Source organism: Pyricularia oryzae, chromosome 4 (assembly GCF_000002495.2).
Source record: "Pyricularia oryzae 70-15 chromosome 4, whole genome shotgun sequence".
NCBI lineage: Eukaryota > Fungi > Ascomycota > Sordariomycetes > Magnaporthales > Pyriculariaceae > Pyricularia > Pyricularia oryzae.
The window spans coordinates 3,366,254-3,390,082 of NC_017851.1; the positions used below are offsets into that span (position 1 = coordinate 3,366,254).

Sequence of the window (23,829 nt, forward strand, 5' to 3'; positions counted from 1 at the left end):
CGCACAGCTTGCGCTACTTGTGAGCTAAGCTACAGGAAAAGGCAAGGTAGGTATGCGATTGGATTCCATTCTGGAGCTGAGAATCAAGTTATGAAAACGGGTTTGCGGGTTTGTGGAAGCTTGTTGGAAAAATGCCCGAGGCTGCATTGCGTAAAGTAAACGTCGCTATCGCTTCCACACAGCTCCGCACTGCATTGGTTTAAACCAGCCTGCTGCTGCTCTTTGATCTGGGCTACGAAGGCTTTTTTCCATCAGAACTCACCTAGTTAGCAATTGTACATAATCTGTGGTACTGTTTTCATTCGTATTGCATTTTGGCCAGCGACAAACACTACAACCTCCAGACGACCAGTTCTTCGAGCCCATTGTTCTGTATTCTCGGTACAGCTTAATCCTACCCCTGAAAATGCTGCGAGGAGCCAGGCCGCTACTGTCCTTTTCGACAAGGGCAATTGAGTCTGTGAAAGCCTCCAAGTTTTCAATTGGGCGGAACTCGGCTCTAGAAGTGAGGCCCAAGGCTCCCAGTCCTTCTTTTGGCCGTCCTCTAGTCTACCGAGCGGCCAGGCTGCAGTACTCGACAAAGAAGCCGACCGACTCAGAGGAGGAATACGCAAAAAAGGTGGTAGGCGTCGACCCGGAGCACGATCGCAAGGTTGCGCAAGAGAAGCTGCAGCCCAATCCAGATGGAGTGAGTTCGGAGTCGAGTGTGCGCCATGTCCTCGAACCAAGGCGACGACAAATTGGAGAGGGTGCCGAAGAGGGCCAGGACGCTTTGAAGAAGGGCCTCGGCGCAGATATTGTATGTTCACAATCCTGCCCATTCTTGATTCTATCGTCTGCGCCGTAGGCTAACACTGTCGCGTTCGCCAGGAAACTGTCAAAGACACATTCAACCTTTCAGGCGTCCCTCCCCTTTCCTACAAGCTCGGTCTTGCCGGTACCCTGCCATACCTAGGCACCTCGCTCTCCACTGTATTCCTCAGTTGGAATCTCAGCACCCAGTGGCCGACGTCAAGTAGCCTGCTCAACAGCATCATGTTCAGTCACGAGAATGCCGCATACTATTTCCAGCTTCTCGAGCACATCCAGCTGGGCTATGGCGCCGTCATAATTTCATTCCTTGGTGCCATTCACTGGGTAAGTGTGTAGCTGTTTGGAAGCTCTCCGCCCAACGTTTGAGAAAACTCCGGATTGGTAGTTAACATAGGTATGTAACATAGGGTCTTGAATATGCAGAGAAGGCACCGCACCCCCAACGCACCAAGTTCCGGTATGGCATGGGCGTCGTGGCACCAATGCTCGCCTGGCCCACGCTCCTACTCCCAGTCGAGTACGCACTGATCGGACAGTTCGCTGCGTTCAGCGCCCTCTATTTTGCCGACGCCAAGGCCGCCACTCGCGGGTGGGCACCACCGTGGTACGGCACCTACCGGTTCGTCCTGACCTTTGTGGTCGGGTCGGCCATCTTTGTCAGCTTGCTGTGGCGCGCAAGGCTCCTGGATGACGGCGGCAACAAGGGTGCGGCGCAAAACATCAGCGGAGTCAAGGAGGGAGACCTCACTCGGGAGATGCCGGAGGCAGAGTGGAAGAGGTTAGAAGCAGAGGAGAAGGAGAGGTTGAAGAAGGAGAAGGAGGAAGCTGAGAGGAAGAAGAAGGAAGAGGAAAAGAAGAAGAGCCAGGAGAAGAAGGGTAAAGATGGCAAGAAGACCGAGTCCAAAGATAAGAAGTCGGATGACGATAAGAAGGATGAGGAAAAGGAGGGTGACAGCAAGGATGACAGCAAGAAAGATGATGGCGAGGGCGAGAGCAAGGAGTAGGGCAGAAAGAAGGGAATGATGAATCGTGAGTGCGTGCGATGAGGTTAAGTTGGTGGCAGCATCGTTTAGTATTGTGGTTGTTGATAATGTAATGACACTTTGAAGATGCCTTTTTTCTGTAAAATTGTAAGACGGGTGCAATAGATGAGATGCATATCGTATAATATTCAATATGCCGTCAAGTATCTGAACCCCGCGGGTTTTTTTTTGGTTTTTTTTGTTCTTGCTTGGTTACCCTGTTCGGGTTTAGCCCCTGAAGATGCAAGGCTCCGCTTAGCTCGATCCGACTCCGGGATCCCGGGTACCTAAGCAACCACCATCATTGGGCTATCTTGGCGCAACGGTTTGGGCCATCTATTCGCACTAGACTCTAGGCGACAGCCAAATGCGCGCAGGGGTCATGAATACCGTTCCGAGATATCACTAATCCCATCGCTATATAGTAAGCACGATTTTGAGCTGCAAACTTGATTAAAATGTGGTTGAAATTCGTGACAACACCTCATTGGGACACAAGCTCAGGCATTGCAGTGATCTTGTCAACTGTTGATGATCCAGACCACACCAACGGGGAGCCGAAACAACGCCGCGCCAATTCACCCACAATTACCTAGTCGACTTATCAGTCAGAACAAGAACAATGAAGGTTTTAATTACAGGCGCGACGGGGACGATAGGCAGTGAAATTTTTCGACACTGCCTGGCCCATCCCGACATCACCAGCGTCGTTGCCATAACACGCCGGAGCCTGCCAGAGGCTGTATCTAGTCATCCCAAGCTCACCTCTGTCGTCATGCAAGACTTCAAGATTTGGCCCCGGGAGATGCTCCAGTCCCACAGTGACGCGGCCGGCATGATCTGGTAAGCAGGGCTCTCAACCTCCTCTTGTTCCTATGCCTCTAGAGGGCTTTTCTCTCATGCTGAAGCAATCCTCGCAACTGACGGAAACGTTCAAAAACAAAAACAAAAAAAATAGGGCGCTAGGCGGGTCAGAAGGCAACGCCACCGTCAATCTGGAATTCCCACTGGCCTTTATGACCGCCATGGCCGATGTCCTTGAGTCCGAGCACCGGGCTGCCGAGGTTCAAATCGGAAAGACAATGAGACAAAAGTTCCGATTCATCTACCTGAGCGGGGCGTTTGTAGAGAGGGATCAAAACAAGAAATTATTTCTTGAACGAGACCCGCCGAACAAAGATTTCTGTGTTTTTCCGGCAGCGAGAAAGCTCAAGGTAGGCGAGACCATAACCGACACTAGCGGCCCCCGCCCCAATATATCGCTTCCTCCGTGGTCTTCGTTTGTAGAATTACTTGGTATAAAAAGGTTTTCCTTTAGGAGACCAAGTTGATGCCCAGCTAACCAATCGAAAAAAAAATCAAGGGCGTGACCGAGACGGAGTCGCTGGCATTCGCGCAGGAACATGCACATGTATGGCAGGCGCTCATCGTACGGCCAGGAGGCGTGTTCCCCAAGGATTCAATCGCGACATCGATGCTCAGCTGGGTGCTTGGAGAAAACTGGGTGATTGGCAGGGAGGAGCTTGCTGCGTTCATGACAGATCTTTGCGTGAATGGCGCGGAGGAGAGGAACAAGACCATGTTTGAGAACGCCGGTATGTTGCACAAGGGAAGGGCTCTGCTGCTTCAAGGGACGGCCAGCGCGGTCGCGGTAAACACTTAGAACTAGTCATGAACTACGTAGCTAGAACCACCATTTTACGAACATTCCCCATGTCGCCATATATGTTCTTTTGGTGCGATGTTCTCTGGGGAGAGCCCTGTATACCTTTGCAGTAGTATTTACATAGTAAATACCTACTTAACAAAGTCATGAACGTTGTTAAACTGCCGCTCCCCAGCCATATGAGGCAGACGCCTGACTCTGCTTCCAACGTACCTACCTACTGTACCATGTTCCTTTTCTTTTTTTTTTTTGTGGAAAACTCTTTTTCAACATCTGGATGTTTTCTAAGCCCAACCCCCGCTCGCTCGGAGATGTCAAAAGGTGATGCGGACGATAACCTTGTTGAGGTAGCAATGAACGGTTGCACAGTACCTACTTCGTATGCGGGGGCTCAGGAAGAAGAACCGACTGCGTATGCCAAACGAGTCAGTTTTGAAGCCCGTGCGTGAGGGAGCATAACAAAGAACGGATCTTCGATACCGGGCAGCGTTCGTTGTTCTGGTTCATGACTTGTGTAAATTTGCCTTTTTTTTAGCCTGCCAAGCTTCCTAACCTACGCCCCAGTAAATACTCCATGTCAAGGTGTTGAGAAATGAATTATTGGCGGCCAAAAAAAAACCAAAGAAAAAAAAAACATATTAAGTTTTCCGTGTCATTCGCCTCGCCATGTGTTATACTCGGTTATGTTTAAGATTCACTGGTAAGCGCACCGCCGAATCGAGGCACTGGGAGCCCTTTGACCGATGGAATATATTCCAAATTCGACAATCCTCGCCGAATATAATCCAGTGCTACGTCGTTAGAAAGTGGCGGCTGAGGGGTGCTAGGATTGTAAGGCTGTCTTGAAGCCAATAAGCCACCCACCCACCCAAACATCGGGCAGAGTGAAAAGTTGGGTCGTCAATGACACCGGAGAACCAGAGGGGTAGGTAGCAGGACTAGTTCCATCTGCTTTCTGGTTTCAAAGTGGACTGTTAATTTCCTTGTAAATCTCTTGGTCAGGCAGGGTCTCTGATAAAAGAGTAGTATGTATACATCTAGATATAAGTAGTATATAGCGAGCCGGTAATATGTGTCAACCCAAAATCTATTCCAGGATGGTCAAGTCCTATACCGTGTCCTGCGAGTCAATGCCAACGGTTAAGGAAGGTTCGATATAAGAGCCGAAATGCTCATCCGAGGGCGACAGTCCACCAGTCCACCAGTCCACATCGGTGAACAAAGTGGTTAGTAAGGCCCTGGCAATGTCTTCGTACTTGGGAATTGTACTTCAGTATAAATGTTGCACTTGGAGATGCGAAAGCTTGCAGGAAGCGGCTTGGCTGCCTGGCCTCTACGGCAGTAATTTCGCCACTATTTGCCTATCTAGTCTCTTTTTCTTTTTCTTTTTTTTTCTTTTTTCCCTTTCATTCACACCAACTTCATCTCGACACCCGGCTGTCCCCTTTCCCTCATAAGACCCCGCGCAGAATGCAATTAAATTAAGTATGTGTTGACCTCGGTAGGGGACTAGAACCTTTGACATGATTGACTACCTTAGGTAGCTAGGTAGTAGGTAGGTACCTACCTTATCTATTCACTCGTTCATCACAATACACGTCGTGACTCACGTACTGCCCGGCTTATACTGGGTACACATCTTATAAAACAGCGATGCGATTGCCGCAATAAATGCCGACTTGAAACATGCAAAACACACACACACACACACACACGGTATTCGTCTGAAATGCGCCTGGAATTCAAGGGACCCTTCACGCATCAAAACAATGGATACCTGTACTTTTGACAACTGGGCTGCGAACTACAAAGTATGTCGTAGAATCAGCAGTAATTTTGTTGTTATCAATTTGATCAAATCATCGGCCAAAGACTGTAGCCGCTGCTGGTCCGCGTCGATTACTTCGTCCATTATTATTGCAGTTAGGTATCTATCGCTGTCTCATCAGTGAGCTGTTCCAACGCCGACTCTAACCAGTTGCCACGATTTGATATTTCTACGCCACTGCTTTCTATCTACCTTACTTTGCGGCGGCAGTTTTTTTTTAGGTGATAAACTTGGGTGGCCTGACAGCTTGAATCTATAGAATTTACGCAAAGAAAATTATCTGGGTCATGGAAAGTTTAATCCAAATTCACTGGTTGGAGAATGTCTTGTTGGTAAGCACATCTCGACGACAATTTTTCCTAGTTCGGATAGCTCAGATTTTAGAGTCCCTGCAGTAGGTCAAAGTTTGCAGGTGATATTTGTCGTCCGTGACACAAATCCTTGTGAATCGGAACATTGTCTCCGAGCAAGTGTTGCTGGTAGGCGGGCACCTATCAATTCATGAATACATAGTCTGATCAGTATGTGATGCAACCGCTATGATGTGCTGGTTGTTTGTCACCTTGGGGTATAAACTTCTGAGAGATAGAACCTTGAACGCTAATGTGCTCGCTGTGGCAGTCCGGTGGGCCCAGTTTTGCATTCGTGGTGCACTGCAGCGAACCCACTATGCGCGCGGATGGGGCGCTGAGCAAAAGCAGCATTGAGAGGTTGCGGGGTAGTTCGGTCCCTTGCCTAACAAGGAATAAATGCACTGGGGACAGTGGAAAGAACAAAAGGACCTGCCCGAAAACAAGGCATATCAGCGATGCGCAACATATTCTGTAACAATAAATTTCGGGGATCAAGCTCTGCTAAGCTTGTATTATATGCAAGGTACGGCAATATCGGTTGTCAGCAGCCATCAGAATTGGTTCCGCTCTGTATACCGGTAGCGATCCGGCGTAAAACCAACCGGTCAGGTGCAGCCGTAACAAAGAACAACCAGGTAGATCGCTTTCCTCATCTCTAATTCTACACGTAGAGACGGGTATCTTGTCTCCTATGGGCGGAGTATCGTTCTGGTTTGGGGTCTGATACTCTAAGGGCATTGCGTGTTTCCGCATCCCATCCCTAATCCTTCGTGATAGACAGTGCTGCCCCTCTCACTGACCACTTTGCATACACAGGGTTCTTGACTCGAGGTCATGGTAGGATTTAGCCCTCTTTCATCTCTTAAGCCCCTGGCCCATTTTATTCCAAGTTAACCTTGACCACTATACTACCTTGACTACGTGCTACCTAGCACTCGTATCCTACCAAGACAGATAGAGGTGGCGTCTTAGTACTGCAAACCCCCACTTGTGTCGACATCAGAATGTTGTGGTGAGCCCTGGGGAAGTTGAATCTGGCAAGGTCGCAAGCCGGTAGGTGGGCTTGACAGGCTCAGGGTTGTCAATATTTTCTTCGCCATAATGGCTTCCTTTCCCTGCTACATGTCTGGCCCCATGGACCAATAACCATCGGACGATCGGGACCTGCAAAAAAAAAAAAAAAAAAAAAAAAAAAAAGAGAGTGTCCCCTTGCAATGATATACATAAGGTTGCCAGCACGATGCCCTGTCACTCTTGGCTCAGATTTACTTTTTGAACCCCGTCCACTCTCTGTGCCCGTCTGCCTTGCACCAAAACCGCGTTTTCTGCACATCATCACCACCGTCTTCCGGTCCATGGTACTCGTTCCTCGACGGGGTCTCTTGGGTGGCGGACCGAACTTGACGTGATCGCCCAAGCAAGAAGCCGATTCCGACGTCGAAAAGAAAATGGCTTCTCTATACTCGTTCCTCGCCACACATGTATCCGTCCGGCAGACGACGGGGGGTCAACCCGGCGCAGGTCCCCCCGGCGGACCACCCGGTGGCGGAATCGACCCGTCCCTACTACCGCACGACGACCGCGGCGGGCTGGTGCTCGCTGTGATATGGACCTTCATACCGCTGTCTGGCATCTTCCTAGGCCTCCGTCTGTACTGCCGCCAGTGGAAGAGGCTCCAGGTCTTCTGGGATGACATCTTCCTGATCGCCGCGTGGCTCCTGCTCCTTGTCGACGCCTCGCTCACCACATACGTCGTGAAACTGGGATACGGCAAGCACGCCTGGGATGTGCCCTTCGAGAACGTCGACGCTCAGGCTCTGATCGGACTCATCTGCACCACGCTGGCCATCACCTCGGCGGCTTGGAGCAAGACGTCCTTTGCCTTGACGCTGCTGAGGATCGCGGGCAAGCGCGTCAAGATCGTGATTTATTTCCTCATCTTCAGCATGAACACCTTGATGGGCGTCGGCGCCTTGCTCATGTGGGTCAACTGCAAGCCGTTGAGAAAGGCTTGGCAGCCGATGATAGAGGGCTATTGCTGGGATAGACAGCTCGATGTGATATTCGGCATATTCAGCGGCAGTAAGTTTATAAAAAAAACAAGAAGAAGAGGAAGAAGGAGGAGGAGGGCTTCACATGTCATCGGTTACATATCCATGCGATTCTGACAAGTCCATGTTTGCCTCCAGGTTATTCTGGCATCTCAGATCTGGCTCTGGCCCTCCTGCCATGGACCATCATCCTCAAGCTGCAAATGAAGACAAGAGAAAAGTTTGGCATCGCATTGGCCATGAGCATGGGAGTATTTGCCGCCATTTGCGCATTCATCAAGTGCTCCTTCCTTCCCAGAATGGCCTCCCACGACTTTACATGTGAGTGTGCCACCATCTCCCGCGCGCCCTTTGTCCACCACAGCCACATTGTTTCTGACTATTTGAAACCAAAAAATCAGACGACGGAGTACCCCTGGTCATCTGGGGCACTGTCGAGGTCGCCATCACCGTGATAGCAGCATCGATCCCGGTGCTCCGGGTGCTGTTCCGCGACATTGCCTCTTCGCGGGGCTACTTCCAGAACGGGAAGGGCACCGGCGAACAAAAGTCGGCCGGCCGCCAGGCAAACGCATCATTGCACCAGAACCGGTCGAGGGCGGGAATCCTCAACAAGGCCCAGCCGCCGCAGTTTGGGTCGAGCGCGCATTGCACGGTCGAACGACCCATGGAGGACTCGAGCAGTACGGCGGGGCTGGAGAACTCAAAGTCCATCCCGACAAGGAGGGACTTTGACGTCGACTCCGAGTCCTTTGAGATGAGCAGCATACATGATGAGGTGCAAGATAAGAAGCATCGTGCGATGGTTGTGTAACAAAAAAAAATTATGACTATTTATGGCCATCTTATGTTGTTATGTTGGCAACTGATGAGTTTTGGCCATGGACCGTGTTTGGTAGAATTCTGTATATACCCCTTGTTCTAGCGATGATCGCTCGAAAATACTGTAAAATACCGCCCTTCAGTCTCCGAATGCATTTGACCGTCTGAATCTTGGACTTTTCCATGGATAAACTATAATTGCCAAGGTTGTGTGATGTCTTTCCATCCGCTCAGGGGTATTCCTTTCAATTCAATGTGATGATCTGATGTACGTAGACCACTTGATATCGCAGGTCATGTTCTTACAACTTCCACGGGAGGTGTTGACATATGTACTTACTCCCAATTAAAGCCGACACGGCTCTGAGAAAAAGTCACTCGCCTGGACGAGACCAAGTGAGGAGAAGTTGAGAACTGATTCGAGGTAAAGCGCCACCATATGCACATTTGAGACAGACGACGCGCTTCGGAGGCGATACCATTTGTGAACAGTCTAGTCTAGCTGCCTAGCCTAAAGTTTGATAGAATCCGGGGGTTTGCATATGGGCTTCTTGGTCCGAACAATAAATAGACACAAATGCACCATCGTGTGGTCGTGATGTTGTGAAACGCTTTTCACACCAACTGCGCACGGGTGGGTGATGAGCATGGTAGACTTGCTTTTCAAGAAGAGAAATAGTAAAAAAAAAAAAAAAAAAAAAGAAGAAGAAAATCAGCCAAGAGCCTCCCCTTTTTCCTATCCAAAAAAAGACAAGTATTAATAGATGTTAGATGCCAGGCCTATCACGTTCTAATTCACGGGGTATTCCGAAACCCGCGCTCTTCGGTATCTCGATCTTTCCGCACCCTCGTCCCTCGCTCGGAGATATGGGCCAGACACCAATCGATCGACGCAAGCCTGTCTATTAATGATTCGCCCCATGTTTATTCTGAACTACGAAACCTAAAGCAAAAGACATGAGCGACCGGTTGCGGGAAAGGTGGATCCCGGAATTAAGATAATGACACCACATGCAACATCACTATCGCAATATATCAAGACATTTCTCCAGCCCCCAAGGAAAGGCTCACGCCCAAAAGCTGTTCAAAAGTTGACAGGCCGACTCAGGGGTTACCGGTTTCGCAGGGCCAGGTCGGACCCGACGCGCATGGGTTTAAGCGGAAATTTGCTTTAGTTCTAGTCTAAACCCCGTTTGCACCTACCTGACCGCCCTCGAGGAATTCATCCGATAGGTCCTCCTATTAACGTCAAAACATAGTCTCCACGCTTGTGGGAGCCTCGGTAGAAGGGAGATGAAAGATTTCGTTAAGAATCTTGAGATGTATTGCGAACGCGTTTTCGGGTAGACTTTTTTTTTTCTTCTTTTCTCAATATTTGAACTGAAACCGGTTTACCCGACTTTCTTCATCTTCTCTTTTGCATAAACAACTGTAGCAGCTTCACTCTATCGCGACCAAAAGATTTGTGTCTTCACCCAAAAAGGAGAAACGAAAAAAAAAAAAAAAAAAAAAAAAAAAACAATACGTACCTGAAAATCGGCAAAATGTTTGGTTTCTTTGAGACCAAGTTCAATCCCACCAAGGACATTCCGGACCTCTCCGGCAAAGTCATTCTCGTCACCGGTGGCAATATTGGCCTCGGGCAATCCTCCGTCCTCGAGCTGGCCAGGCACAACCCAAAGCACATATTCCTCGCGGCACGCAATGAGGAAAAGGCCCGCAAGGCGATTGAAAGCGTCTCCTGGGAGCTCGGGACCGATAAGGCGTCAGTGGTGTCGTTCCTGCCGCTTGACCTAAGCTCCTTCGACAGCATTCGCAAGGCGGCCGAGACGGTCAACTCGAAAACGGACGAGCTTCACATCCTGCTCAATAACGCGGGAATAATGATGACGCCCGCCACCACGACCAAGGAGGGTTACGAAGAGCAATTCGGCACTAACCACATGGGCCACGCGCTTCTTACCCGCCTGCTGCTTCCGGTGCTGGAAAAGACGGCCCAGGGCGGTAAGGTTGACGTGCGTATCGTCAATCTTTCGTCGGCCGGCGAAGGCCTGGCGCCAACCAATGCTTTTGATGATTTGTCGCGGTACAAATCTCCCATGGAGGACGTGGCTTCGCACACTCGTTATGGCGTCTCCAAATTGGCCAACATCTATCATGCGCAAATGCTTGCGCGTAAATATCCCAGCATTAAGGCCGTATCTGTACACCCGGGAGTTGTCAACACCAACTTGACACGAGGTCTTAAGGAAACCTACCCATGGATTGTACCATATGTTGCGCCGATTGCCGGCGCCCTGTTTTTTAAGACTCCAGCGGAGGGTGCCAAAAATCAGCTGTGGGCATCCACAAACGAGAAAGTCATAAGTGGCGAGTTCTATTGGCCAGTCGGCCTTCTGGGCAAGGGCTCAGAAAAGTCAAAAGACACGGAAGCGGCCGAGAAACTGTGGGATTGGACTGAGAAGGAGCTGGATGCGTATTTGAAGCAGTGAGGTCGTCTGAAGGGAGAGGATTTGAATTTGATAATGTTGAGTTCTGTCGCTTTTGTCTGATACTTGCGTCGCTCGAGGCTATGACCATAGGAAATGAGTTGAACCAGAGTTTTTTTTTTCTTCTCTTTTTTTCGATCATCATCCTCGCCAAGGAGTTCGTAAAAGATGTCAAGAAAGTCGCGAAACGTTGCTCTCGAGCAGATGCTTTTCCCAATAGCTCGGGTTATGGCGGGATTCCCAAACCGCCAACAGAGATTCCTCAGAAACTGTACCTAACCTGACGAATGACCCCTTATCGGGAATGAGGATGCCGTCTTTCATGACAGTGATGGCCGTCGCCTGAAAACCCCCCCCCCCCCCCCCGCCGAATCGTTACCCAGCAATGAAGTCCATTGCCCTTTGCTTCGGTCGAAGTTCTGGTTATGATTCCCAAAGCTGTCGAAAGGGCCCGGGGGATAAGTGTAAAAGATGTCCTTGTGATCTTCTGCTCCGAGACCATTTGTTTATATTGTGGGAGTGTCTGTTTTAGTAGAAATTAGCCTCACAAGTACCGACGAATAAGGATGCGACGGCGAGCACAGCCTTGTCATTGCCTAGACCAGATGAACTTCAATGCAAGACTTGCAGATGTCCTGTCATATACCGCGAGTCGTAAATCCGAAATGTGAGTGGTGTCATTATTATAGTTGACGGAGGCCCGTAGTTCCTTTCTTCTTCTTGGTTTTTGTCAGAACTCTTGGGATGCCTGCAGCTGATCATGATGCTGACAGCTACGAGCCAATCATTGCTGACTGCGAAAGCCTGCTTTGTTGCCAAAAGAGAGGCTTCAGAATTCGTTAGAGAGAAATGATAGACCGAGGTGAGGAAGTGCTTCTTGTTTTCAATCCGAAAGTCTGCTCGACCTAGAGCACTAGTCAGACGGAAAGGAGCCATGTCTTTTGTAATATTCGGTGACAATGGATTCTCTTACAACGTGTGTCCCCATTCGATCATACAGGCTCACAATTCCTGTCGCGCTTCCACCTGGCATAGCCGCCGCGTGCGTGTTTGTAGGTGACGGGAAACTGACATTGTTTGGTTGGTGCATGCTGAGATAGGCCGCAAAGCAAACCCCCAACTGCAAACTGGGCTTTGTAAAGCATTGCACAAATCGGCGCCGCTCTACTCTGCCCCCGAAATTCCTTTGGTTTGCCACTGGTTTCCACTGCAGCATCAGTCCTGGGACAGGAAACGGCGCTCTCTCACTGCCCACAACCAAACCACGACCAGCCAAACGCACACCGCCATAACAATGGCTGATCACTCCGAACCATCATCCAATGTCTGGATTGTCGCGGCCTGGAATCGCCTCAGTCGGAATGAGCAGGCTGCTATGATGATACTTTACTTTGTCGGCGCTATAATGACAGCTCTCGTCTGTGTCTGGGCAAAATGGCATATCATCGAGTGGCGCCAGGGCCAGCGTCCAGGACCTCGCCGCCAGATCACCGACCGGGTCATTGTTCTCCAAGGATGGTGACGGCTTCCAAAGGTACCACCAAGACTGCTTCAAGAGTTCGCTTGTTAACCTTTCTAGAAGACTCGCTAAAAACTTCTTTTAGTCTTGATATTCGGTGACCATGCTTTGATCAACCGGTCCCCTTCTCAAGAATCTTCTTCCTTCACAGCCAACCCTCCATTCGGGCTAGCCCAGCTCGATTCTTGTGAGTCGATCGCCTGGTCCCTTCTCCAGACATAACCGAGAATTTCCTCCTTTTTCAATCTTCCCTCCCAGATAGCCACTGAAAGACGCTTCGAAAATGTGTTTTCCGGCTCCATGCTGACTCGAGTGTACTGGATCTCCATCGAACAGTCGACCGGCGTTTCATTGGGTCGAGCAAATTTGTCGAGGAACTCGGCCGAAACATCTGCCGAAAATAGGTGACAGTACTTGCCGTCCTCTTCTCCCAGTTTGTACGCAATCACAAACACTGAGAACGGCGATATAGACTGACCCAGGCGTCCATAGGCCTCCTGTCCAAGCGCGATGAGCACAGCTGCAATATATGGGTCTTGTAATGGGTTACGGGGCAGATATTGCTGGAAGAGCTTTCTCCATCTCTCCTAACGAGGGGGGTCATCTCTATGCGGCGGTGGTCTATGGAGCCGGGATCGGTCGAACCGGAGGCAGTCCAAGTCCATGAAGGCCACATAGATGTTTGTCTGCCCCAGAGACCCAAAATCGGAACTGCATATCGATTCTGAGATTTCCCCGTCGTGACTTTGAGGCTTGCTACACCTGAGCACACCCTTGAATTTGTTGCAGGTCCCAAGAACTGGATCTTCAGGACTGTCCTCAGGGATCCTACTCAAGGAAACACAGGTACACCTACCCAAGATGCTGACAACACGTCCCGCAAAGTACAGCTTGAGTGGTAGCCTGGAAATACAAAGCACGAGACTGATTAGTTGAAGTCTACCAAGCAAAGGATCCACTCATGTGCCTTGCCTTGCCGATGATGATCCATCTGCACGGTAGATCGCAGAGCCGAAACCAAATCTTCTCACGCAGTTCTTTCGAAGTGCGCGTATCAGGGTTCTGTCTCGAGCCTGATTGAAAAGTCCTTTGCAGGGAATGGGGTCAACGACCCGAGACTTATCTGGATCATTAATCATCTCGAACTCCTCAAATGAGATCCTTGGTTTGCTGCACTGTGGCCTCTAGACGCTGCATGGCAAACATGTTGCCTGGTCAAGAGCTAAATCCTCTTCTCCCTTGACAGTATCGACAAAGACGATTCCAAGAAGATCGAGGTGTTGACTTGTCCATTTTAAAGGGTGAACGAATATTCTTTTGCGAGAATTTTGGCGAAGAATACTGTTGATGGATGAAGGCTGCGGGGTCCTGTTGACGAAAGGTATCTGTTTAGACGGCATCTCGAGGTTGCCAAAGAGGGTGTAACACCGTAGGTGCTTCGGCGATTGGAAGGTCTTGGTAGCCACGGTCTTGATCGATGCATCAAGTTTTACTTGGCGACGATAAAACTCAATGTTTCACTGCTACTATTAGGTAGGCAGAAGGTACTTTACGGCATCTACCTGGATACATAGTGGGTCGGCAAGGTAGCTAGCTGAAGGTGACTCGGCGAGGAAGATTTATGATTCTTGGTGCAACGTTCCTGCCTCCAGCGAAAAAGAAGATCACAGTCCGACAAAACATACCTTACCTCCCTAACAGAGCAAGCCATGCCAAGCCCAAATACAAATTGCAAAGACTTTGAGCAATGGTATATTGACCTCATCAACTTCCAACCCATTACTTGCTTACCTACCTTGTGTCACGTGTGGTATCTTAGAATATAGAGACATTGCCAAGGTTGTACCTACATTATGAGGGCAGTCAACATGACTCATAGCTACCCAATTGCTGACCGTTGGACATGTACCTGATCGGCAGCAAACATGGATACTACCACGTGCATCACAAAACACCCAGCAAACCAAATGTTTATAACGTAAGGTAATTTAATATAAGAGCCCCAGATTCAGAATCAGATGAAAAGAGCTTGAGCCACACGTATATCAAAAGCCCGAGGCTTATCCTTACTTTACAGTAGATGAACGGTGTTCTTCAGCCCAGTTCTACGTCCAATATGCACAGCCAAACGGGGTTGAATTTGGCTCTACCGCGCGACTAAGGACTTCAGTGCAGCCAAAGCGCAAGGGCTAAACTTTGAGCTTTAGCACACTAGCCACATCAGCTGATTGATATCGCTTCTTGGCAGCCAGCGCATTTTTCTCTTTCCCTTGGGTAACAAACGAGGCCTCAATTCTGACAGATGGTCTAGGTACGTGTTAGTAAGATGACTGACTGTTGTTACATTGTCGCCTCTGCCCAAACCGGTTTTTGAGAAAAAGGGAAGGCGACAACGACGCGAGTGGCAAAACTCTTGGCAAGAGAAAAGATTCGTGAATTCCTCTCGCCAGATGCTGTCTGCCCCACATCTAAGGGTCCCTTGTGCAGCAAGGCACATCCTTGTCATCAGGGAACGATTGGATGACGCATGTTGTGCCGGGGCTTGGTACAACTTCAGAAGCGCCCAAAGTCTGCCAAGTGACGATCTTTTCAGCATATCCGAAGCTTCTCCAGCTCATACTGCCTTTGACTGCCTCTCACTGCCGCCCGCCGCATCGCAGCCCGGCAACCCGGACCTGCAGAACGTAAGCGACGACAAGACCCAAGATAGTCGTAGCCCAGATTGAACCAAGATGGCGGGGTGGAGCCAAGGGTCCCTGAGGCCTTTCTGCAGCAGCCACTCAGGTACCCTCCGAGCATTAGCCTGTTGCCCCCATTAGCTTGTCACCGAATGGCGCGACAAGTTGACCCTTCACAACCTGGTCCTCTGATGTCAAGTTGCATTCTATACGCAAAACAGGGCACCGACGCCAGCCGTCCGCCATGTTAAAATGCCAGCCTCCAGCGCGCCATCCGCCTTCGGATGGCGACTTTTGCGCTGGAAAAATGGACACCTTCTAACCAATCTGCTCCGAGGTGTCCCCTTGCCCAATGATAAGTGAAAAAAGAGCCATTGAGCACGGCGTCCTATATCAGTCAAGCCCGCCGCTTCTTTGGTACCGTGCAGCCTCCGCTTCCTGGAGGCCACCCGCACGGTCACGATAGTTGAGCAAGCTCGAAACGACAAACAAACAGGAGCACGCACTGCAATAACCTACCAGTCTTTATATCTTGCTTGGCATTACTGCTCAGCCCTCTCTGAACGGTCAGCCGAGCAGAGAGCAAGACTCCAAGATTAAGTGGCTCTTTGTTGCCGCTGTTTCGGGGCCAGGGTGAATCTGCACCCGCGAGGACAATCCATTGGACGAGGCGCTCTGTACGTGGGCGCTTAGAGCCGCCGGCAACGCTGCCACTTCGAATCGCATCAACGAACCGCGCGACAAAGAAAAAAGAACACAGGTTGCCCAGGTTTCTGGCAGTCGCTGTCAACGAAACAAAGCGAGTTGCTATTTTGGCATCAGCCTTAGCCCCTGCGCAATCGTTTTGTGGTCATTCAAGTGGGCTGTCTGTCTTTTTTCCATTTTCACCCCTGGTCTTGTCTTGGGCCTTTTGTCTGGTGTAAGTCGACCTTATCTGCCCACCACTCACCGTTGTCTACATTCACCCAAACCCGCTTTTGGCAATGCCCCACTCAGTCTCAGCCAATTATGTTTTCTATTGAGCCCTATTGAGTGGCTTTCAGTGCAAGTTGCGCCCATTCACCATGCATTCATATACATCCTATTGTTCACCCTATTGTTCTTGACTTTCACTCTTTTCCTTTCGAATCACCGGATTTGACGTTTGTGATTTGCTGCCTCTCACCAGAAAGTCATGGCTTGTTGCTCACAAAATTTATCGTTGTGACCTTGGGATTTCTTTTGTTCACCTGGAGTGATCAGTTTTCTTTGTTCCTTTTCCATCGTTTGCCTCCTTTCCACCACTGGCTAGGCTGCCTATGGATCTCTCTCTTCTCTAATATTTCTTCCAAGTCTCACGATACCCAAGACACCAAACGTCTAGATTTTCTTTCATTTCTTGTCTCTTGTCTATTTTCATTTCATTCCTGAACCAAACCACTAATACCAACATTCAACAAAAGCTACAACACCAGGACATTCATTTAAATCACGCAAACTGCCATCATGGCATTCCCAAAGCTACCTATGAACCTGCGGAGCAGGCCTGTTGACACACAGGATCAAGATCTTCACAACGAGGCACGCCACTTGCCTTCCGTCCGGACGGGTGGACAACCTGCTCCTTTCCTTGGACTCAAAGCGAGGTTATCCCAGATATGGATGAACAAGTGGACGATCCTGCTTCTCCTCGTTCTGGTACGAGTCATAATCCTCATCGCCGGACTGATCGAAAACATTGGCGACGCAAAGGTCAAAGCATTATCCTCCTGCACCAAAGTTGAGGACATCGGCAGTGCCATGGCCTCCATGCCGCATTATCTGTCTGTCGGCGTCAACAAAGTCGCCACCGAGAGCATCGCCAGTGCTATCAGTGGTATGGTTCAGGTTCTCATGCTCATCATGACTGCGGTGGAGCAGATCATCTACTTTGCCATCAACTTCTACGTCGGCACCTATGTCTGCCTCATTGCAGCCTTTATCCATGGCTCTTTCGACATCGGCATTGGTGCGGCGGAGGGCGCAACCAAGGTCATGAACGACGCAATGAAGAAGATCACAGACGGTATCAAGTCTGAGGTCGACGGCTTCCAGAAGACTGTCAACGATGTGCTCGACAAGATCAACGCGGGTACCAACATCGGCAGTATATTTGGCGGTGGTGGTGGTGGCGGTGGGATTAACATTCCCAAGCTTGATATCGCTGCCAAGGTCAAGGACTTGGAGGATATCAAGGTTGACAGCGAGGACTTTGTCAAGACTCTCAAGGACATGAAGGACAAGACACCGGACTTTGATGATGTTCAGAAGTTTGCAAAGGACGCCCTCAAGATTCCCTTCGACCTGGCCCGCAAGGAGCTCAACCAGAGTTCGGAGAAATGGGCTATGCCCAAAGACCTTTTCCCGCTTGCCCAAAAGCAGTCACTCTCGTTCTGCTCCGACAACTCGGCTATCCGCGACTTTTTCGATGGCCTCTACAGCATCGCCAACACGGCCAAGATTGCCTTCCTGGTCGTCATCCCTATCCTTGCTCTTCTGGTATGCATTCCGATGGCCTGGTTGGAGATCCGGCGGTACCGCGAGCAGAAGGAGCTCTCAAGGCAGATGACGAACCGCAACTTCGACGCTATGGATGTCATATACCAGGCGTCCCGGCCCAGCTCCTCCCGCTTCGGAATCTGGCTTGGGAACAAGTTTCACGGGACAAACCGCGAATACCTTGTACGATGGGCTTGGGCATACGCTACCTCTCTACCGGCGCTTTTCGTCCTCGCTCTTGCGATCGCTGGTCTGTTTTCGTGCTTCTGCCAATGGATCATCCTGCAGATGGTGAAGAAAGAGGCACCTGCACTGGTCAACAGAGTTGGAGATTTTGCGGGCGACGTAGTACGAACATTGGACAGTGTGTCAACCAAGTGGGCTGCCGACAGCAACGGCGTCATTCTCAAGTACACGGATGGAATCAACCAGGACGTCTTCGGCGTCGTCAGGACCGCCACCTCGGCTGTCAACAACACACTGAACGTCTTCACCACCGAAATGAACAAGCGCCTCGACTCTGTCTTTTCGGGTACTGTCCTGCACGATACCGTCAAGAACGTTGTTCGCTGCCTGATTGGGCTCAAGATCGAAGCTGTCGAGAAGGGTATCACCTGGGTACACGAGCATGCCAAGGTCTCCTTCCCTCTGTTCCCCAACGACACTTTCTCTGCAGGCGCGGAGAAGAGTATTGATGGAGACAAGGAGATGAAGTCATTTTTGTCAAGCCCAAGTACCGTAACCACCGATGAGATCACGGATGCCATATACAAGGTCATTCGATATCTGGAGAACGGAATCATTCAAGACGCTCTCGTTTCGGCTGGTCTACTTCTCCTCTATGTCATCGTCGTCCTTGTTGGCGTCATTCGTGCGCTGCTCAACATTACTGGGCCGACGAAAACGCGCGGGGAGGGCGGCGGCTACAAGGGCCAGGTGGAACCAGGTAGCCCAAGGATGACAGGCGACTCCCCCCTCTCGGCTACCCAGAGGAGGGCATACAGGCCTAATGACGATTGGGAGTCTGGCGCCTACGGGGAGAAGGCCGGATACAGTGAAAAGTCCCAAGCGCCGGATTACGCAGCGCAAGGACAGGGGCAACAAATGCATCCGGCGTATTCGAAGGATGTCAGCAATGGGACCTATGGCCATGCTAGGTCACCCGAAGTCACACATTATGCCGCAGAGAAGGAACGCAACTTTATGTGAGGTGCCTTCCTTTTTCTCCTCTGTCTTCCTTTATCTTGTCTCTTTTTCTGCGTAACAGGCGGCCAGTCTGCTTCAGCCAGGCTGTGCCTGGGTTCGGGCTGGTTTCTGTGGAGTTTGGATAGATGGGTATAAAGCTCCTGCTTGACGGTTTTGTTTTCCATCTTTCACGTCAGATCGCACAACCCGATCTAAAGCTTAATTTTCCTAAAAGTCATCTTGTTATGTCCTATGCGTGGATTCAGTCAATCTGGCAATTGTGTTTACAGAACGAGATACCTTTTCGCACAGTTTGTCGACTACCTTAGTTTTTCTTCTTTACGTTCTTTTGGCCTACTAGTTGATACCCGGACACAAAATGAGTCACTGCGAAACAATAAATAAAGTCCGTTTGGCTATTTTAGATTGCGTATAAGAACTTCTGACATCTGATGACTGATGAACTGAAGCCAAGTGCACCCTGCATATAAGCGCTATTCGGATCAGGCCCAAATGGGACTTTTAATTGAATGCGGGTACGCCTATTCAGGCTGAAGATTGCACCGCACCTTAAAAGATTGGTACTGGGGGGGTAAGAAGAGGAAGAAAAGACTTGTAATGAATTTTCAAAACTGTAACATCAACAATCAGCGTAGAAGGTATTGGTGAACACAAAGTGAGAAATTGTGTCAAAGTGGAAACTGAAGACTTTTTGGATCAAAATTTACATATTTCATCATAGAAATGGAGGGGACAAGGATGTACCTACCATGAAAGCCACCTGCAGGATGTACAGTAATGACCCTGGATCTGGATGCTCCGGAATCGGCTTGGTGGCGTGTGACGGAAGAATGGTGGGGTCATCCCATAATAAAGCGCTTGTAATTAACGGGCTGCTTTAAAGAATGTTCAACAGCGCCAGGAACAGGGACGGAATTTGTGTGACTCAAGAACGGTGACTACACCTCGGGCCAAAAAAAAGTGAGATTAAATAGTAGAGGACAGCCCAACTCTTATCCATTGCTTACCAGGCATTTTGTGTGATTCTCTACAAGATTCGCAAAGACAAAACCAATTGCACAAGCAAAAGCGCGGGGCATCATGGAACACATCAACCAGACTTTTGAGCGGTGCAAGGCCCGCGGCAGGGTATGTTCTTGTGTGCCAATGGCTTCGCAACAATGCCATTGATTGCTGCTGACACTCTGTTGCGTTGCGCCCACAGCCAGCGCTTGTCACATATGTCACCGCTGGCTACCCCAAGGCCGAGGACACGCCCGGTATTATGTTGGCCATGGAGCAGGGCGGCGCCGGTGAGTTCATTGGAACCTTCAGTTACTATGATGGGTGGTATGCTAGCCAGATGCTGACCGTTTGCCAAACACACATACAGACGTTATCGAGCTCGGTGTCCCCTTCACTGACCCCATTGCCGACGGACCAACAATCCAGACTGCCAACACTGTAAGCTGATCCAAAGATTTGGGGGGATGGAAATGATATTCCTGTACTGACGTAGATACTATGGCCCCGTAGATCGCGCTCAAGAACCGCGTCACCCTTTCCTCAACACTTCAGATGGTCCGTGACGCAAGAAAGCAGGGTCTGAAGGCGCCCGTCATGATGATGGGTTACTACAACCCACTCCGGGCGTACGGCGAGGCAAAGCTGCTGCAGGACTGCAAGGAGGCCGGCGTCAACGGCTTCATCCTCGTCGACTTGCCACCTGAGGAGGCGGTTTCTTTCCGCAAGCTCTGCACCGTTGCTGGGTAAGAACCAACCGCACTCTCAGCGCCCGGTTCATGTTGTTGCCCCTTACTCACAGGAAGCCGAATCATGACTAGACTCTCATACGTACCCCTGATTGCACCAGCAACGTCCGACGCTCGTATGCGACTCCTCTGCCAGCTCGCCGACTCCTTCATCTACGTCGTCTCACGGCAGGGTGTTACGGGCGCAACGGGAACCCTCAACCAGGCACTACCGGAGCTGGTGGCGCGGGTAAAGAAGTACAGTGGAAACAGGCCGGCGGCTGTGGGCTTTGGCGTCTCGACCCGGGAGCACTTCCTCTCGGTCGGCGGGCTGGCGGACGGTGTCGTCGTCGGCAGCCAAATCATCACGACGCTGGCCAAGGCCGAGCCTGGCAAGGGCCTGGAGGCGGTGCGGGAGTACTGCTCCTACCTGTGCGGGCGGGCTTCGGCCGAGGACGTCGCTGAGGTCACAGTTGCCCCGGCGGCGGACCACAGTGAGAAGGCCAAGACAGGAGACGAGGTGGGCGCCAAGCTCTCGGGCAGCACCGCGGGCCAGGGCGAGAACGACGCGGACCTGGTTGCGCAGCTCGCGGCCATGCATGGCAAGATCCCCGACCGGTTCGGCGAGTTTGGCGGTCAGTACGTGCCCGAGTCGCTCATGGACTGCCTGTCGGAGCTGGAGGAGGGCTTCAACAAGATCATCGACGACCCGGCGTTCTGGGAGGAGTACAGGTCTTACTACCCTTACATGGGCCGACCGGGCCAGCTGCATCTCGCCGAGAGGCTGACGGAGCATGCCGGCGGTGCCCGGATCTGGCTGAAGCGTGAGGACCTGAACCACACCGGTAGCCACAAGATTAACAATGCGCTCGGCCAGCTGCTGCTCGCACGGAGGCTGGGCAAGACGCGCATCATTGCCGAGACGGGCGCCGGTCAGCACGGTGTCGCGACGGCGACGGTGTGTGCCAAATTCGGCATGGAGTGCACCGTCTACATGGGCGCCGAGGACGTGCGGCGGCAAGCCCTCAACGTCTTCCGCATGCGGCTTTTGGGTGCAAAGGTTGTCCCGGTCGAGGCGGGCACCAAGACTCTCAGAGACGCGGTCAATGAGGCCATGAGGTCCTGGGTTGTCGACCTTGACACCACGCACTACATCATCGGTTCGGCCATTGGACCGCATCCGTTCCCCACCATTGTGAGGACGTTCCAGTCCGTCATTGGTAAGGAGACAAAGGAGCAGATGATGAAGCTGAAGGGCAAGCTGCCCGATGCAGTGGTTGCGTGCGTCGGTGGCGGCTCCAACGCCGTCGGCATGTTCTACCCCTTCAGCAACGACCCGAGCGTCAAGCTGCTGGGAGTTGAGGCGGCGGGCGACGGTGTCGAGACTCTGAGGCACAGTGCAACCCTTTCGGCTGGCACCAAGGGCGTTCTTCACGGCGTGAGGACGTATGTGCTGCAGGACGAGCACGGTCAGATCACCGACACCCACTCGGTGTCGGCTGGTCTCGACTACCCTGGTGTGGGTCCTGAGCTGGCAAACTGGAAGGACAGCGAGAGGGCCAAGTTCGTCAACGCCACGGACGCGCAGGCCTTTACGGCCTTTAGGCTCATCAGCCAGCTTGAGGGCATCATCCCGGCACTCGAGTCGGCGCACGGCATATACGGCGCCGTCGAGTTGGCAAAGACGATGGGCAAGGACGAGGACGTCGTCATTTGCCTCAGCGGACGTGGTGACAAGGACGTACAGAGTGTTGCGGATGAGTTGCCAAGGATTGGCCCCGTCATTGGATGGGACCTCAGGTTTTAACAAAAGAAATAAAAAAATCTCAGGATGGGGACGGAGTGGTTGTTGTTTGTGATAGATATAGAAAATTATGGCGTTTCTGTACAAGCAGCATAAACTCATACAAAAGACGGGAGCAAATATCGAGATGATTTGGAGGTATACCATTACAGGCGCTTTTAGGCTTTGAGATAAAAAATGAACAGAAAAAGAAGCTTCAGTACTATAAAGCCCGAACTTGCGTAGCAAGCGTATGTTACAAAATCGTTTTATGACGCACCCAGAGCTCTAAGTAGTCATAAACCCTTACAGTATGATACACGGAGCCTTTTCAACATAAGACGAAATGGCCCTTGCTTTCTTCCTACAGGTTCTTCACCTCTGCGCCGCTCGGCCTCTTCTCCTCGGCCATGAAGTTATCTGGCACAACATCCACGTGGACATCCGCCTCCTGCTCACCAATCTCAAACTCATCCTCGCGACTGAGCATCTCGTCCGTTTGCCTCATGAGGCTTTCAGCCGTCTCCCCCTCGGGCAAGAACTCCTGCACGGCGCCCTGGGGCGGCAGGCCAAGCTCCTCGCGCTGGCGGGCAAACATGGCCCGGACCTTAGGGGTCTGCATGATGCGCCACCTGAGCCTCCATCCCCAAGGGCCCAGGTCCTTGAGCCTCTGGGTCTTTGTGCCGAGCAGGTAGTTGTCGAGGCCACCGACCTTGTCAATGGTCCGTAGTACCCTCGTGGTGACGCGGGTCCTGATCATCTGACCCAGCGACTCCGAGTACAGCCGCCGCGTCTGCACATTGGGTCGCCACTTGCGCCGCGTCTTCACGTTGTACTTTTCCGACACATTGTTGCCGAACCGGATCGACGCCGACCCGTACAGGCCCTTGTTGGACTGCTTGTACGTCGCCCGCGGACCAAAGGGGTAAGCTGGGATCTCGGGGTGCTGTGCCGACGGTGACGGGATGGGCAGCTCGCGCGTCGCGGGGCCCTTGGGTTGCTTGTAAGGCGAGGCAGTCGTTGTTGTGAATTGGCGCAGCGCCGAGGTCGAGGCTCGGGATCCGCGAGCTGCAGAGGAGAGGAAGGCCACGCCTCCGGCGAGGGCGCGGGAGGGTGGCATTGTGTGTTCGGTTTTGGCTCCTTTTTTTTCCCCACCTAGATGCAAGACTGATAGACAAGAGGTTTGGAGGAAAAGGTGGCTGTGGGTCGGACTAAGAGTGATGCACCAGGTATGAGGCCAGCTCTGAGGCTGTCGTAACAATTTGCTGAGAGTTGGATGCTCTCTCACTTGAAGCTGAATGGAGCTCGTTCCAGTGTCGGCCAAATTTTCGACGTCGAGGCCGACAGGGGTG

General features: G+C 51.3%; 11 protein-coding genes across 11 annotated transcripts; 9 read left to right on the top strand and 2 right to left on the bottom strand.

The window, feature by feature from the left end:
* The first annotated feature begins 52 nt into the window (after positions 1–52).
* MGG_17169 (uncharacterized protein) lies at positions 53–2,054 on the top strand. Its single transcript, XM_003716957.1, has 3 exons — positions 53–799; positions 871–1,137; positions 1,221–2,054. Exons 1-3 carry the CDS (start codon positions 407–409, stop codon positions 1,815–1,817), a joined length of 1,257 nt encoding a protein of 418 aa, XP_003717005.1. The 5' UTR covers positions 53–406; the 3' UTR covers positions 1,818–2,054.
* Positions 2,042–3,598, top strand: MGG_17170 (uncharacterized protein). The gene is made up of 3 exons (XM_003716958.1): positions 2,042–2,678; positions 2,794–3,049; positions 3,199–3,598. Exons 1-3 carry the CDS (start codon positions 2,458–2,460, stop codon positions 3,496–3,498), a joined length of 777 nt encoding a protein of 258 aa, XP_003717006.1. The 5' UTR covers positions 2,042–2,457; the 3' UTR covers positions 3,499–3,598.
* Positions 3,599–5,270: 1,672 nt separating this feature from the next.
* On the top strand, positions 5,271–6,036 carry MGG_17171 (uncharacterized protein; the record flags this gene model as incomplete). The annotated part of the gene is made up of 3 exons (XM_003716959.1): positions 5,271–5,312; positions 5,589–5,661; positions 5,951–6,036. The coding sequence occupies 3 exons, from the start codon at positions 5,271–5,273 to the stop codon at positions 6,034–6,036; spliced, it is 201 nt and encodes a 66-aa protein (XP_003717007.1).
* Positions 6,037–6,137: 101 nt separating this feature from the next.
* On the top strand, positions 6,138–6,507 carry MGG_17172 (uncharacterized protein; the record flags this gene model as incomplete). Its single annotated transcript, XM_003716960.1, has 2 exons — positions 6,138–6,317; positions 6,499–6,507. The coding sequence occupies 2 exons, from the start codon at positions 6,138–6,140 to the stop codon at positions 6,505–6,507; spliced, it is 189 nt and encodes a 62-aa protein (XP_003717008.1).
* Positions 6,508–7,020: 513 nt separating this feature from the next.
* Positions 7,021–8,580, top strand: MGG_06535 (uncharacterized protein). The gene is made up of 3 exons (XM_003716961.1): positions 7,021–7,764; positions 7,872–8,054; positions 8,135–8,580. The coding sequence occupies exons 1-3, from the start codon at positions 7,131–7,133 to the stop codon at positions 8,545–8,547; spliced, it is 1,230 nt and encodes a 409-aa protein (XP_003717009.1). The 5' UTR covers positions 7,021–7,130; the 3' UTR covers positions 8,548–8,580.
* Positions 8,581–9,484: 904 nt separating this feature from the next.
* MGG_06534 (retinol dehydrogenase 12) lies at positions 9,485–11,379 on the top strand. Its single transcript, XM_003716962.1, has one exon. The coding sequence runs from the start codon at positions 10,100–10,102 to the stop codon at positions 11,045–11,047; it is 948 nt and encodes a 315-aa protein (XP_003717010.1). The 5' UTR covers positions 9,485–10,099; the 3' UTR covers positions 11,048–11,379.
* Positions 11,380–12,691: 1,312 nt separating this feature from the next.
* Positions 12,692–14,440, bottom strand: MGG_06533 (uncharacterized protein; the record flags this gene model as incomplete). Its single annotated transcript, XM_003716963.1, has 4 exons — positions 12,692–13,083; positions 13,420–13,466; positions 14,249–14,301; positions 14,414–14,440. The coding sequence occupies 4 exons, from the start codon at positions 14,438–14,440 to the stop codon at positions 12,692–12,694; spliced, it is 519 nt and encodes a 172-aa protein (XP_003717011.1).
* Positions 14,441–15,151: 711 nt separating this feature from the next.
* Positions 15,152–15,563, top strand: MGG_17173 (uncharacterized protein; the record flags this gene model as incomplete). Its single annotated transcript, XM_003716964.1, has 2 exons — positions 15,152–15,347; positions 15,463–15,563. Exons 1-2 carry the CDS (start codon positions 15,296–15,298, stop codon positions 15,561–15,563), a joined length of 153 nt encoding a protein of 50 aa, XP_003717012.1. The 5' UTR covers positions 15,152–15,295.
* A 1,163-nt stretch (positions 15,564–16,726) lies between these two features.
* MGG_12804 (uncharacterized protein) lies at positions 16,727–18,967 on the top strand (the record flags this gene model as incomplete). The annotated part of the gene is made up of 1 exon (XM_003716965.1): positions 16,727–18,967. One exon carries the CDS (start codon positions 16,727–16,729, stop codon positions 18,965–18,967), a length of 2,241 nt encoding a protein of 746 aa, XP_003717013.1.
* Positions 18,968–19,896: 929 nt separating this feature from the next.
* Positions 19,897–22,787, top strand: MGG_12805 (tryptophan synthase). Its single transcript, XM_003716966.1, has 5 exons — positions 19,897–20,092; positions 20,169–20,256; positions 20,337–20,407; positions 20,480–20,712; positions 20,788–22,787. Exons 1-5 carry the CDS (start codon positions 20,045–20,047, stop codon positions 22,499–22,501), a joined length of 2,154 nt encoding a protein of 717 aa, XP_003717014.1. The 5' UTR covers positions 19,897–20,044; the 3' UTR covers positions 22,502–22,787.
* Positions 22,609–23,807, bottom strand: MGG_14858 (54S ribosomal protein L24). The gene has a single exon (XM_003716967.1). It carries the CDS (start codon positions 23,595–23,597, stop codon positions 22,842–22,844), a length of 756 nt encoding a protein of 251 aa, XP_003717015.1. The 5' UTR covers positions 23,598–23,807; the 3' UTR covers positions 22,609–22,841.
* Between the last annotated feature and the right edge of the window lie 22 nt (positions 23,808–23,829).